We start from the raw sequence: 14,542 nt of genomic DNA, 5'->3' as shown, positions 1-14,542 counted from the left end.
TGTTGTGCCAGAGTTTCAAGTAAAACATAACAATATCAAATAATAGTAGGAAATTGTATATACAGTAAAAAAAAAAAAACAACTATTATATTATTATTATAAAATTATTAACAATGAAAGACAAAATCTGAGTGCTTGTCTGGCCGGATGAGATGAGGTGTCGAACCTCCAAAGACCATCTGTGCCGCAGGGCCGAGATAGGATCAGGAATGAGTCCGTCAGAGGGACGGCACATGGTAGATGTTTTGGAGAGAAGGTCAGAGATGGTTGGGTCATGGACCGAGGAGGGAGAGGCAATATATTGGTCGACGGATGCTGGAATTGGCGGTCTAGAGGAAGACCAAAGAGAAGATTGATGGATGTTGTGAGAGAGGATATGAAGGGAGTTGGTGCGAGGGAGGAGGATCCAGAGAAGAGGGTTCGATGGAGAAAGTCGATTGGCTGCGGCGACTCCTGAAGGGAGAAGCCCAAGAAAAACAGTTGGATGGCAGGTGTTCAGAGGAAATGCCTTCCTCTTCTGCAGAATTCAAGGAGGGTCTGGACGATTTGGACGATAAGCGGAATATCCGGACGGCTTCGAGGAGGCCGTCACAAACTTTATCCTTGTTGTTCATTTTGCAATCTATTTTTATTTTTGGCTATCTTTTAATTGTCTCTTCCATTTATATTTATATTCATATTTATTGATATTATTACTGTTGCGCTGCTGTGACAAAAGAATTTCCCATATGAATATAAATATAAATAGCAGAGGCAATAAAAAGCTAGCAAAAGATATCTATATAAGAATAGATTGCAAAATGAACAACAAGGATTATCTTATCTTATCTTATCTTATCTTGAAGTTGCCGCCTTGTTTCATCCGATTAGTCTATCAGGAGAGACGCGCTTCGGTTTTCTGTTTGGAAACAATTGGGAAAAAATTACAATTTCAAAGGAAAATATCTTACCAACACATTTTACTGTGTAAAATAAGGAAGCAGCATTTGCCATTTAATCAATAACTTGTAAATCAATTCCTGTGAGCTTGAATTGGAGCTGATGGTTATTTGCAAAACCTCCTATCCTGTCCTATTAGTGGAACAAATCCAGAGAAAATAAATTTGTTCACAACACTTTCTCTGATTCATTTGTTCATTCCTTCATTATATCTGACCTGGGTATTTTACAGCCCGCCAAACTGTTTTCTTTGAATATTTTTAATCAATATTGAATTTAGAAACTCCTTTAGTTTTTCTTTTGTTTAATTTGTATTGGTGAATACATACAAAATAATGTCGGCCCCTTTAGATAATCATTAATGATTTAAAAGCTGAAATAAAATGCCAACAAATTTAAATGTTCAAATTGCAATTTTCATTTTGTCCAATTTCCATGATACCTAGTTGGCCCGCGTGTAAAAATTAAATAAGAAATAAAGCCCGCCGGCCAAAATAATTGCCCACCCCTGTTATATATGCAACCTGGGCAATGCAGGCTCTCCGATGAACCTCCTGCCTCCTTTCTGTGGCTCCTGCATCCGAAATCAATTGGTTTGTAAAAGAAAAAAAACATAAATGCCTCCTGGCCGGACATTCCAGAATGGTCGATCCCACTGCAGCGTCTTGCACGTCAGCCAGCGCTGGATGGGAGTTTGATAGCAGTGAAAGTGAACGGTGGCTGTCGAAGAGGCTTTTCGAGGACGGGGGAAGTGAGTTCACGCGCTTTTAAGTTCACTTATAAGGTGGACTGGGACAGAAAATGGCAAAAACAAAGTCTTTTTAATGAGGTGCGTCCGACCCGTCGTCGTCACGACACGTTTGCAAAATGCGCTTCGAGTTATCAGACGTGAGGGCCGTCTCTTGCAAATGTGGATGACAGCAGGGTCAGGTGATGGAGACATCATGCTCAGATGACATGAGGAGAGGGATTAGCAACCGCAGGGGTGAAGGAAGAAGAAGAGGAAGGATAGATTTAATATTTTCGAAGGCTTTGTTTTACATTCTGAGATTAGTGATGAGATGTTAATGTTCACAGTTTGCCGCTGTGAATTGGGAATTTGTGTGCTAGTGAATGAATTGCACCTTTAAACGAGGTTGAGGTTGCAGAAATCTCTGTGATTTTAAGACGGTATAACTTCATGTGTTTGTAAGATTGAAGATGAAACATATTTAGTTGTTTCTTTCGTTTTAGAAATCATTTGCTCACAAATATGGGTTGACAGGTTGGCAGTTGTAGCTTCGTATTCATTCATCCTGGACGCCGTGTCACGGGTTTGCTTCAGCCTGTGGTGTTCGCCCCGGATCGATAGCGGTTTCGATCAGAATCCGAGCGACACAACCCTCTTCGAGGAAACCGGAGAACCCGGAGGAACCCCACGCAGACACGGCGAGATCACGGGGCTCCGCTCAGAATTCGAAAAACGTGAAAGGTTTATCAGTCGCCGCTCGAAATTTCAGAGAAGCGATGGCGATGGCGGGCTTTGTTTTGCAAAATAATCGTTAAAATCAAAAGAAAATATAACTGCAGCAGCCCTTTCTCCACGCTCCGTTTTGCAGTGCAAATCTTGTTGTCAAATGATAGTCATAGCTATGTTTGCTAACTGTGAATGAGTGTGTGTGTGTGTGTGTGTGTGTGTGTCTGTGCACATACCTGGCCGAATGCTGCGTTCGATGAAGGCACAGATAATTTTAATTTGGCTCTTCATCCCGTACGGGCAGAGAGGCTCGAAAGTCATAGATAAGCTTGCGGAATGATAAATTCAAACTTTGCAATCTCTCCGTGCCAAAATGTTTTCAGAAATCTTATCTTTGTTTGAGTTGTTCTGTGAATCGCTCTCAAACACTCGAAAAGAAGGGAAAGGAAGATGATTTATGACAACAGAGCAGTATTTATTTCCTTAAATAACATTCATTCACACCAATATATATATATATATATATATATATATATGTTTTTTTTTTTACCAAAAACATTGTCAGATGTGGATGAAAAGTAAAAATGCAGATAATTAAATAAATAAATAGTTAAACATCCAAAATATCCAATATATGCAATGTTGATTTCTACATAAATAGCCTTTTGAAGAAACTACTGACAGGCCTGCAAACTGCACATCGCTGGCCAAATCTGCTTTGTCAAATCGGTAAATAAGGAACAGTTAAGGAGCACAGTGTTTGGATCCGGGTGGCTTGTTTACGTTTAGTTTCTTGAGGAATGTTGAGTATGGCTTAAAAAGATTCAAGGCCCATCTGCTGGTTTCCATTTGGCATGTGTAGTTACCAGTCTGGAGGAAGAACGGAGGGAGTTCAGGGGTTAGGGCTCGCCCAGATGCCCGCTAGTGAGGCACCAGTAGGAAGATCAGGTAAGGTAAGGTAAGGTAAGGTAAGGTAAGGTAAGGTAAGGTAAGGTAAGGTAAGGTAAGGTAGGGAAGGTAAGGTAAGGTAAGGTAAGGTAAGGTAAGGGAAGGGAAGGGAAGGGAAGGGAAGGGAAGGGAAGGTAAGGTAAGGTAAGGTAAGGTAAGGTAAGGTAAGGTAAGGTAGGGAAGGTAAGGTAAGGTAAGGTAAGGTAAGGTAAGGTAAGGTAAGGTAAGGTAAGGGAAGGGAAGGGAAGGGAAGGGAAGGGAAGGGAAGGGAAGGGAAGGTAAGGTAAGAGCAGGGTAAAGTAAGTTAAGGCAAGGTAAAGTAAGGTAGGGTAAGATCATATAAAGCAGGATAATGTAGGGTAGGGTAGGGAAAAGGTAAGGTAAAGTAAGGTAAGGTAAGGTAAGGTAGGGTAAGGTGAGGTAAGGTAAGGTGAGGTAAGGTGAGGTAAGGTAAGGTAAGGTTAAGGTAAGGTAAGGTAAGGTAGGGAAAAGATAAGGTAAGATAAGGTAAGGTAAGGTATGGTAGGGTAGGGTAGGGTAGGGTAAGGTAAGGTAAGGTAAGGTAATGTAGGGAAGGTAAGAGCAGGGTAGAGTAAGTTAAGGTACGGTAAAGTAAGGTAGGGTAAGATAAGGTAAAGTAAGGTAATGTAGGTTAGGGTATGATAAGATAAGGTAAGGTAATGTAGGTTAGGGTAGGGTAGGGTAAAGTAGGGAAAGATAATGTAAGGTAAGGTAAGATAGGGTAGTGTAAGGTAGGGTAGGCTAAGTTAAGGTAAGGTCATTTAAGATAAGTTAAGATAAGGTAAGTTAAGATAACTGACCTGTTGATCTGCCCTGATCTGCGACTGCAGAATCAGGAGGTTGGCCTTCAGCCCGCCTATCAGATTCCCCTCCACTCCAGCTGTTGTCATCTTGTCAAGAAGGTGCTTCAGCTCCGTCACAAAGGTATGCAAACAGGAATACTGCAAAGAGACGCACAGGCGGCCGGGGAGGGCCCTCGTCACACGGAGCCGGGAAAAAGAAAAGCACCACAATGCTAAAAAGAGCGGTAAAACCGCAGCGCTTACCGCTCTTTTTTGCATGTCCATGGATGGGAACTTCGTCGGGCTCAGCTGCAGGGCCAAAAACACATGAAGGTCATCAGAGGAAGCGCTGACAGAGTTGTTGTAAAGAATAAATGAACGTCCATCCCTGACACGGCCTGTGATTAATTAATTGACGTTTTTGTCCTATTTTATTTATCCGCACACCGAAGAGAAAACACCCGTCCGAGACGGCCGAGTGTCAGACGTCCGGAGCCACAAATATTGTTTTTTTATCGTGGGGCCGCCGGCGTGGAAATAATAGTTTGATAATATCATCGCAAATACTTACAGATCTGACAATCCCTTTTCGAGTTTTGCAGAATTTGTTGAGGTCATCCAGCTGTCTTATCATTTCGTTGTTTAAGTTCAAATCGACACAGGTGTCAACGGCGCTGCAGCAGAAATGCAGTAAGACAACCAGGGCCAGCACCCGCTTCATCGTTCTCTGTTCTTTGACAGCTCAGCATTTACTGATATAATCCACATTATCTGCTCTCAATTTATACCCATCAAGTCAGCGACACAAAAGGAAGTGTATGTTGATGAATTGTCAACACCCACAGTGACAGATCACTTGAAGTAGGAAACATAAATGCACACATACTTTCTGGACATCGGTGTGGTTTCAGCTGACGGGGCAAAACGCAGATATTTCAGTGTCGCTGGAGTGAGTTTGTGGGTTTGTTACCGGAAACTGCATATGATTCTCAAAATGCCCGCCGTGGCTTCTCGACTTGCTCGTCGTGTGAACGCCACTGTTTACAAGAGCAGCACTCTCAACAATATTTTAATCGTTTATTTATCGCCGCTGATCTGGCTCGGCTTTGGACGCCCAAATAAGAATGTCATTGTGGAGGGAAACGCGTTTCCAGACGGCGCACTTGACAAAAAGCGCTCCAATTTTTGAATCTCGGGACGGCATTCGGTTGCACGTTGGCCGCGCCCGTCTCTGCAACGTGTTGTCCTTTCGAGAATCGTCCGATGACCTTTCCCACGCCTTGAATTCACCTTAACTAAAACGACGTACTTTGTGCTTCCGCAAGAGGCGGCCATTAGGCTCATGTTTTGTGATGCTAACGCGGCGTTACATTGAGCTGCGCTTCATGACCTAATACTTTCTTTGACGGTCTGCCCAGTCACAGCCGCCAAACCGTGACGACTGAGGAAGTGTGCGGTCGGTACTTTCTTTGGTCTATAATTAACAGAAGAGGGGGGGGCTGGGAGATCCCCTTACCATGATCTACCAGAGCACAAAACCCATGTTCGGCTCCAAATCCATGTCCGCATATGTGACGCTTTAGCCGACTTCTGAAGTTCTCCCGATGCCGTCTTTGAATCCTCTGAATTCTTTGCATGAACTTACATACGGGTCGGTCGGGGTCGTCGGGCTTCGCCTCCTCCTCATTGAAATGTTGATTCTCATGATTTAAAATCAGCTGGTGAACTCAAAAATCCCAATTCTTGACACACCAGAATCTGTGTATTCACGCTCAACAGGAAGGCAAAACTGTCTAGTAATTAAAAGCCGTCTCCCGTGTAATGAATTATGCAACTGTGGTTTGGTGAATCATTTTGTCGTTGATATCTGCAAACATTTGCCACCCAAGCAAGTGTGATCATCTTGTCACAACACCATCAGTGAATGAAATGTCAAATGACTGTTCAGGTGAGACTTGACAGGAATCTGAGCAGCATTTCCTTTACACAAAGGGAAAACGGAACAGTGTCGCTTCTCCCACGGCAACTCAGACACAAATATACATCTTTGCAAATTCTCAGAGTGACGGTTGGATGTATTTTGTCTGTATATAGATATATACAATTTCTTGACCAACCTAATAATCAAGTCTTAATATGTTGTCCCGGAAAATCCATCCCTGCCATTCAGGCCTGCAGCAGATCCAGAAAGACAGAAAAGATAAGGTAAGATGTATATAGGATAAGATAAGATAAGATAAGATAAGATAAGATAAGATGTATATAGGATAAGATAAGATAAGATAAGACGTTGATCCCCATAGGAGAATTGCTTTTGTCACAATAATAATATCAATTAATATGACTATAAATATAAATAGAAGAGACAATTAAAAGATAGCAAAAGATATCTATAAAAAATAGATAGCAAAATGAACAATAACTGGATATTACACTTGTTCCAAATCATCCAGACATTCCTTGAATTCTGCAGAAGAGGACGGCATTTCCTCTGAACGCCTGCCATCCAACTGTTTTTCTTTGGGCTTCTCCCTTCAGGGTCACCGCGGACAATCAACCTTCTCCATCGAACCCTCTTCTCTGGATCCTCCTTCTCTCTCACAACAACTACCTTCATATCCTCTCTCACTATATCCATCAATTTTCTCTTTTGTCTTCCAATTCCAGCATCCGTCGACCGATATACCGATTTCTGACTTTCTCCACAAAACATCTACCATGTGCCGTCACTCCGATGGACTCATTTCTGATCCTATCCATCCTGGTCGCTCCCAAAGAGAACTTCAACATCCTCATAAATTATGGGTTGCATTTTCTTCATTTCAGGAAACTAAGTGTATTAATTCCTTTTTCTCTGTAACTAAAGGGGCTGCACTTCTCAGATGAGGTTTGGTCAGATAATCCCTTCAAATTAAAATGTTAAGAACGCGTCCTGCCGGTTCATTGCAGCGGAGGCTGTTGGATCGGCCTCAACCTCTTCCTGCACCGGCGTTATTTTACTTGGTATCTGATTTTGCATCGTCTTCGTGAAACAAGATCAGCTTTCTTGAATGAAATGACACTTTAGAAGAAACACATGCCAAACCGTTTGCTACTTGGTCGTTGGTGTCGTCATCGCTAATACGTATGAGAACGCGCGATCCTTTGCGGTTGAAGGCCTTGCACCCTTCCCCCCCGCCGCCCCTTCACCCAGTTCACTCATCTGTTCCAGATGAGCCCCCACCACCACTCCCCGTTGTTTTTCCCTAGCAAAAGTATTTGCTCATTTCTCAACTTCCATTTGTGCAGTCACAAGAGAGGTAAAAAATCTCACACCTCTGTTGCGTTGCCTGTAAATGTGGGTGAAATTGAGACCCACGACCGAAGAGGTGGGTCAGCGCTACCGTGATTGTGTGCCGATAAATACATGGAGCTCCCACTTTTGCCCACACGCGTGGATCTAGAGTTTGGGGTTCATTTCAGAGATCGGCATTCGGGGATCGGATCGTGCTCGACAACATTTTGGTTATTTGTCCACATTTGCCGTTTTTTCCGGAATGTGTTGAGTGACAAAAACTTTATTTACGCACACAATGAGGAAGTGCTAATAGCTATGAAACACAATAAAATGCGTGTGAATGTGTTTATAAAACACAATGTTTGCGGTTTTTGGTGATTTCTCCAAGTTGTAATATCATATAATATAATATTACTTACATCTCCTACTGTGCACCTCTTATTTCTATAACCATTCCCTGCACATTTGTAACATTCATTTCTTTTTATATCTTTAAATTTTGTTTTCTATTGTTTAGATTATACATATTATTTGCCTATTTGTATCCGTATCCTTTATTTTTTTAATTATTTCTCTTTTTACACTTTTTCTCTGTCGTGGGATCAAAAAGTCTATCTATATTTTCTTATCCTAATATAAGATACAAATCAAAATAACTTCATAAAAAAATGACTAAATAAAACACAGCTAAATACTGTGTTGCATTCACCTTGCTTTAAAAAAAAAAAACTTTGAGTCTTCAAAGACATGTTTTAAAATGAAATAAAATAAAATAAAATAAATAAATTACAGCGTCTATTTACATGAAAAATATTCATCTGATCACTTCAACACATTACATTTAGTTTTTGGTTCACACACACACACGCACACACAGACACATATATGTACATATACGGAAAAATCCCTTTCACACACACACAAACCATGAACAAACCCTCCCCCGCCTTTGAAATGATTAATTATATGCCGTATTAAACAACCACAAGGCAAAGTGAGTGCAACATTACATGAAGGTCTTTAGCAAATAAAATATAAAACAGATACAAAAATGATAATTGAAAGTGGCATTACTTTATAATAAGCAAAAAGCACAAAGCATAAATAAACCATGAGTAAGTGCTTGATTCTTTATATATGAAGTATTTGAATACATGAATGAACATCAGTATCAAACACCAGCATTGCACGAATGGCCAGTCTTTAATAAGCTTTGTATGTAATGTGATCATCGATTGTACTCTCAAATGTTATATACAAATAGTGGATTCGATTTTTAACAAAGTACTACAGATTGAAAAAGAAATAAATGAACAATGCACACACATATTTGTATCTTTAAAGTGAATGCTGATTTCCTCTGTCAGGTTCCCCAACATATGATTTTGCCTTACTTATCCTAATAAAAATGTAGTGAGAACTATATATATGTATATATAAAAATGGCTGTGCAATAAATATCACTGTTTCCATTTAAAAGTTCTGCATGTGAGGATTTTACTGCTTGTGTGCATTGTCTGTTATGTGTTAGCGATAATTAAACCAATACGAATACAGTGTATCTTTATTCTGGAAGGTTTCACCACCAGAAAGTCAAGTTCCTGTTTTTTTTTAATTTTTTGTGTACTTTCACCTAAAATTACATAATTACAGAAAACAATTGATCAGATCAATATTACCAGCTGTGGGTCCTAATATGCTGTCAATGCACACTAGGGTTTTTCCTAGCATGAGAGGCCAAACAGGTTTTTGATTACATTTTCTTCAACGCTTTCAGTGTGATGATAAGTCCTCCCGCATCCCGAAACTGGAACTCATCGAGGGAGTCGTCCGACGGCTCCAGAAGAGCGGAAGCAGCTTCATCGTGGTGATCGTCCTTCGCCTCATCCTCCTCGAAGTCATCTGGATATTCCACTTGTTCCAAATCGTTCGCACCTTCCATAATTTCTGCAGAAGAGGACGGCATTTTGCCACTGAACGACTGAACATTTATGTAATTTCTATGAAATCACTGGTCGCATTCTCTTCTTTACAGGAAACTAAGTGTGTTAAGTTTACGCGAAAATGGCAGGAAACAAGTATCGTGGTGTTACCGTCAAGTCAAACCGTGCAATGTGCAGTGCTGTTTTATTTCTAAACTTGACTGAACAAGAACGCTGTCAGTTTCTGACAAGGGAAAGCCTCTCTTTCAAAATGCCTCCCCGACTCTGCACATTTCACCTGGCTTTGCCCCCCTGTGTCACCGTGCAGCCTGGTACTTCTCTAATGTGGTTAAAATTTTAAAAAAGCCACCAGTGTCATTCACCCACAACTCTCTTTAATGATGGGACATAATGGCCAGGCCTCTGGAAAGTAAAATAACAAACAAACAGCCATTTCATGGCGGCATTATTGTTTGTAAATGTCTCCTTTCTTCTTTTTTTGATGTGCAAATCTCCTAAAAGAAAACATCACCACTAATATGTAATCATTAACATTTCTTTTTAGATAGAGGGTTAATCTGTGATATTAATCTATCGATCCACATTTGACGTGTTAGAATTCACCAAGTGTGTGGGCAGTACTTGTCATGTGTTATCACTTTTGATAAAAGTTTCTCTTATGAAAGGCCAAATCCGATTATTTCCTTTCACTCTTTTAAGTTTTGTTCTTTCATCTATGACATGCACGTCTACCCTCCAAAACTTACCAGTAACCATCTATTGTTTCATAAGGAATGCATGAAAATATAATTCAAAAAGAAAAACTACTTGCACATGCTTATCTCTTTCGATCTGTGGCTCGATGAGGGTTTTTCTCTGCCTCGTCCTCCCGACATTTCATTTTATGAGAAATCAAACGACTGTGTTATCTCGGTCTTCGTCGAGCAGCGATCGCTGAAGAGATTAAATCTTTTGGGGGAAGCGAGGAGCGAGCGAGCGAGCGAGCGGCGGAATCGGCTGCAAAGCCGAACGTGATTTCATATCGCTTTGAAACCGAACTTTAGATGAATTGCTTTGTGAACAACCTGACGGTTATACATCTAATCTTTATATTCTGTGATTCTGATTTCGAGCTTTTATTGGTTTAAGCTTATCCTTTTATACGTACCGGAGGGACTGCTCGTCCTTGATGAGTCAGACTTAAGAGAACGACAAGTTTCCTCTTCTTCAAAGTCCTCGGGGTAGAAGCAGTCGCAGCGGCTCCGTCCATCAGATTCTTCCATGTCGTTCTCCACGTCTGGAGTCTGACGGAGGGCCTCAAGCCCGGGTTGGATCTCCTCTGGAGGCTCCGTCTCGGGCGTGCCTTCGCTCTGGTCGTCGCCGCGTCGGATACGGCGCTCTGGCTCATCCCGTTCGTAAATCGCGTTGATTATCCGAGCCGCGCTCGGCCTGTCCTCGGGTTCGCGGCGAAGCATTCGCTGAATCAGAGAGGAGATGTTGTCCGAGTAAACCCGGGGCAGCGGGTCGTACGCTCCTCTGGTGATCTTGAAGAACAGACTCAGGAGGTTTGTAGCCGCAAACGGAGGTTTGAGCGCGCAGATCTCGTACAGCAGGCAGCCGAGCGCCCAGATGTCAGACTTGGTGCTGTATGGGACGTCCCGGCAGAGCTCGGGGCTGATGTAGCTGGGAGTCCCGACGCATGTGGACGCCATGTCATGTGTGTCCGTCATTATCCTGGATATCCCAAAATCCCCCAGCTTCACGCGACCTTGTTTTGTTAGTAGTACATTCGATGTTTTGATGTCCCTGTGTATTATTCTGTTTTGGTGTATATAACATACAGCCGTGGCGACCTGAGCGAACCATCCAATAACTGTACTCTCGTTAAAAAACTCCCCGGGTTCCCTCGCTTTCATTTTGTCATCTAATGTCCCGCCATCGCAGTAGTCCATCACAATATGAATGACTCCGACGTCATGACTTACGATTGCATCGTGGCATTTCACCACATTCGGGTGTTTCAACTTCCTTATGATTTGGGCCTCTTGAATCGCCCCGTGCGTCCTCTCTGACCTCGGCTGCTCCAGATGGATCCTCTTCACCGCATGCAGAGTCCCCAGTTCGACGTGCCTCATCAGATAGACGTCTGCCGCGCGACCCCGGCTCAAACACAACACCCTCTCGTACGCCTCCATTAGCGGTCAAACAAGCTGGGAGGCACGCGGCTCTTTTGTGTTTTGGTTTTGTTGTCATGGGAACCATCTTGTTTAAACGCCACAGCTTGCAGCCTGCAGCCTGCAGGAATTGGATGTCTTTTGTCACAAAAAATGTTCATTGCTTCATTACATTACATGATGCACAACCCAGGAGTTTGAATTCAGACGTTTGTAAATGAGGGCTAAAAACATTTACTTACAACAGTGATCTTCACAAAAACTTTCCAATTCAAATTTCAAATGACTTCACCGATTTTGTTTTCAATGATGACGCAATGTATTAAAAGATAAGATAAACTCTATTGATCCCCATAGGAGAAATTCTTTTGACAAAGCAGCGTAACAGTAAAGGGTAAAAAATATATATGAATATAAATATAGATAGAGGGACGGTTACGAGACAGAAAATAGCAATGACATCCATGAATAAATAGACAGCGGGGAGGATATATCGCTGAAAAAAGCTGGCTGTAACTGTGACTGTTACTTTTCTCTGCCTCATAACACTTGAGCATGATGAAAAAAAACAACAGAAACCACACTAGTAACATGAAATTATTTTAGTATCATGTTCAGTTTTAATGTTCTACGATAAGGTTCACACAAAGAATCAGAATTTAATTTCAAAATGTGATGGGTTAAAAATGTAGGAGGGAAAACTATAATTTAATAAGACGAGACTTGAATTGGAGTTCGATAACATTCTTGTAAAAAAAAATAAATAAATAAAAATAATGATTAAAAATAAAAATGTAGAAAAAGAATAAGGATAAAAATAAAATTAAAGAAATAAAAATAAAAAAGGCCTTTTTGGTATTTTGGCTGTATTTACCCTCCTGTCCGCTAGATGGCGGTATAAACCAAGGACTGACGTTTATTTTTTTTGCTAAAGAAGAAGAAATAACCCTCTCCTTCTGCGCAGGCTTTCTGCGCATAGCAATCACACCAGACTGGGCGCCTGCTGTCCCATGCCTTCATTTTTCACAGTAACTTTATTTTAAAAGCACGGCAAATCGAACATGCCTCCTAAAGGGAAGGGTGGCAAAGGTGGAAAAGGTTTGTGTTCATTATTTAATAATTCAAGGGTTACTAAAGGGTAACTCGCAACGTTAGCATACAGGTGCTCCGAAATGGTTTAAGCTAGCCGTGTGTCACAGTGATGTTGCTCCCTGTGCAGGAGCTGCTTCAGGAGGTGCAGATGCTGAAAAGAAAGAGAAAACACCCAAAGGAGGCACTGCAGTGAAAGTAATACCCCCCGTTAAAGGTTCTTGTTAAAAGAGCCGCTCTTGATGCCCCTCCGATATGGCACCAGAAGCTGAACTGTGTTGTGCTCTGCCTCTGTCAAAGGTCCGACACGTCCTCTGTGAGAAACATGGAAAATGCATGGAGGCGATGGAGAAACTGAAGGCTGGAGTTCGTTTCAGTGAAGTAGCCACGCAGTACAGCGAAGACAAAGCCAGACAAGGAGTAAGGGCATTATTTAACTCAGTGATTGATAGAAATGGGAAGTATGTGCAAGGAGGATATGGTGTTTAGTTTCCCCTTTGCTTTATCAATTATAAAAAGCACAGATTCATGGTGTGTAAAAACACTTCCCTTTACTAAACACACACACACACACACACACACACTGCTCTGAGTGTCCCCTGCACAATATACTAAATTACACTTTTACTGAATGAAGGTTTTATGAATTGCTCACGAGTGTTGCCTTTCATAAACAAAACTAATCCGACATGGTCTGACATGAGGGTTCGAGTAATTTCTCGGTAATATTGGTCAGCTTTTAGTTATATGTGGGATTTTTTTTCCTCACACCCGTTTAAAAAGAAATTCATCACCAAAAAATGTTCAACCAATTTGAAAGAAAAATGTAACCAAAGAGTGAGCATTTGTCAAAGACGATGTAACTACATTTATGCAGCACAATGTTTTTGAAAAGTCAACAATAGACATATCACATTTAAATAACAGATAACTTCTCAATTTATTGCCTGAAAGTATTTACCTTTCATTCCTGTTGTTTCAGAGTAAAAATTGCATGTCAGACTGATTTTATATTATCCTTACAGTACAGGATAACATTAAAATATCTAATATATCTATTATATAATATAATATATAATATATATGGTTTTCAAGCTGAAGATATTCACTCTGCTACTGTACTGCAGAGGAAAAACAGTGGATTTACAGCTTGATAAATGTGGCTTATAAGCCTTATCCAGACAGTCATCATTTGGGATCAGTTCCAAGCACACACACTTATGACAGTAAAACTATTTGCAAAGTCAAACACACTTTTCAGGTGTACTTCCTTGGGTTTACACTATTCTTTTTGGCTGGTAATAGGGCGATCTGGGATGGATGACAAGAGGATCAATGGTTGGACCTTTCCAGGATGCTGCGTTTGCGTTGCCAGTCAGTTCCATGGATAAACCTGTGTACACAGACCCCCCTGTCAAGACCAAGTTTGGGTACCACATCATTATGGTGGAGGGAAAAAAGTGAAGAAGATACATCGACACAGGAATTTTGGACTTTCAGATTCTACATTGTGCTTTGTCATATTAAAAAAAGGTTTGCTGGTTTTACTCTCTTGAGTGAATTTTTGTTTTAGATCATGAAGGAAAAAAACAAACGTAAATAAACAGAGCTCTCACCTTTCTCTGTGTAAAATTTACATTTTTTATTATGGCCAGAGTATGTAGCGACAGACATAATAATTATATCCAAAAATGTGCTAAAAATTAATTCATTTGGGATAAAAGGCATTTCAATTGCAATATATTTAGCAAAACATAGTACTGTACATGCTGGAATATACGACAAGCTGAAAGACTTCAAGGACTGAATTTTTCAGTGCTTTGAGACAGGAGCTACTTTAATTACATTAAAAGACACAGAAGTCCAACATATCAGATTTTAAACTCAGTAAGTGGTAAATTTGTGCAGTCAGACGTCTTTCATCCGGATGGGTT

The 14,542-nt window shown here is 41.0% G+C and overlaps 2 protein-coding genes across 2 annotated transcripts; one reads left to right on the top strand and one right to left on the bottom strand.

Moving 5' to 3' along the window:
• Window positions 1-8,044: 8,044 nt before the first annotated feature.
• nek12 (NIMA-related kinase 12) lies at window positions 8,045-11,540 on the bottom strand. Its single transcript, XM_086178562.1, has 3 exons — window positions 10,709-11,540; window positions 10,514-10,642; window positions 8,045-9,370 (listed from the first exon to the last, which is right to left on the bottom strand). Exons 1-3 carry the CDS (start codon window positions 11,538-11,540, stop codon window positions 9,177-9,179), a joined length of 1,155 nt encoding a protein of 384 aa, XP_086034688.1. The 3' UTR covers window positions 8,045-9,176.
• A 940-nt stretch (window positions 11,541-12,480) lies between these two features.
• Window positions 12,481-14,227, top strand: pin4 (protein (peptidylprolyl cis/trans isomerase) NIMA-interacting, 4 (parvulin)). The gene is made up of 4 exons (XM_086178563.1): window positions 12,481-12,617; window positions 12,739-12,806; window positions 12,909-13,028; window positions 13,914-14,227. The coding sequence occupies exons 1-4, from the start codon at window positions 12,581-12,583 to the stop codon at window positions 14,070-14,072; spliced, it is 384 nt and encodes a 127-aa protein (XP_086034689.1). The 5' UTR covers window positions 12,481-12,580; the 3' UTR covers window positions 14,073-14,227.
• Window positions 14,228-14,542: the final 315 nt, after the last annotated feature.

This window comes from Fistularia commersonii, chromosome 31 (genome assembly GCF_037954325.1).
Source record: "Fistularia commersonii isolate RoL2024-O1a breed Wild chromosome 31, RoL_Fcom_v1.0, whole genome shotgun sequence".
In the NCBI taxonomy this organism is placed as follows: domain Eukaryota; kingdom Metazoa; phylum Chordata; class Actinopteri; order Syngnathiformes; family Fistulariidae; genus Fistularia; species Fistularia commersonii.
The sequence above is the reverse complement of the archived record's forward strand: the minus strand, read 5'-3'. Positions and strand labels throughout refer to the sequence as shown.

Bases quoted from the DNA above. Each gene is read 5' to 3' on its own strand.
- nek12 (XM_086178562.1), bottom strand. From the start codon at position 11,540: ATGGAGGCGTACGAGAGGGTGTTGTGTTTGAGCCGGGGTCGCGCGGCA. The intron at 10,643-10,708 runs GCACGCCCGAGA...GTCAGACTCCAG, and splicing joins CGGCGACGACCAGAGCGAAG to ACGTGGAGAACGACATGGAA. The intron at 9,371-10,513 runs GTACGTATAAAA...CCTCTTCTGCAG, and splicing joins AAGGACGAGCAGTCCCTCCG to AAATTATGGAAGGTGCGAAC.
- pin4 (XM_086178563.1), top strand. From the start codon at position 12,581: ATGCCTCCTAAAGGGAAGGGTGGCAAAGGTGGAAAAG. The intron at 12,618-12,738 runs GTTTGTGTTCAT...CTCCCTGTGCAG, and splicing joins GGGTGGCAAAGGTGGAAAAG to GAGCTGCTTCAGGAGGTGCA. The intron at 12,807-12,908 runs GTAATACCCCCC...CCTCTGTCAAAG, and splicing joins AAGGAGGCACTGCAGTGAAA to GTCCGACACGTCCTCTGTGA.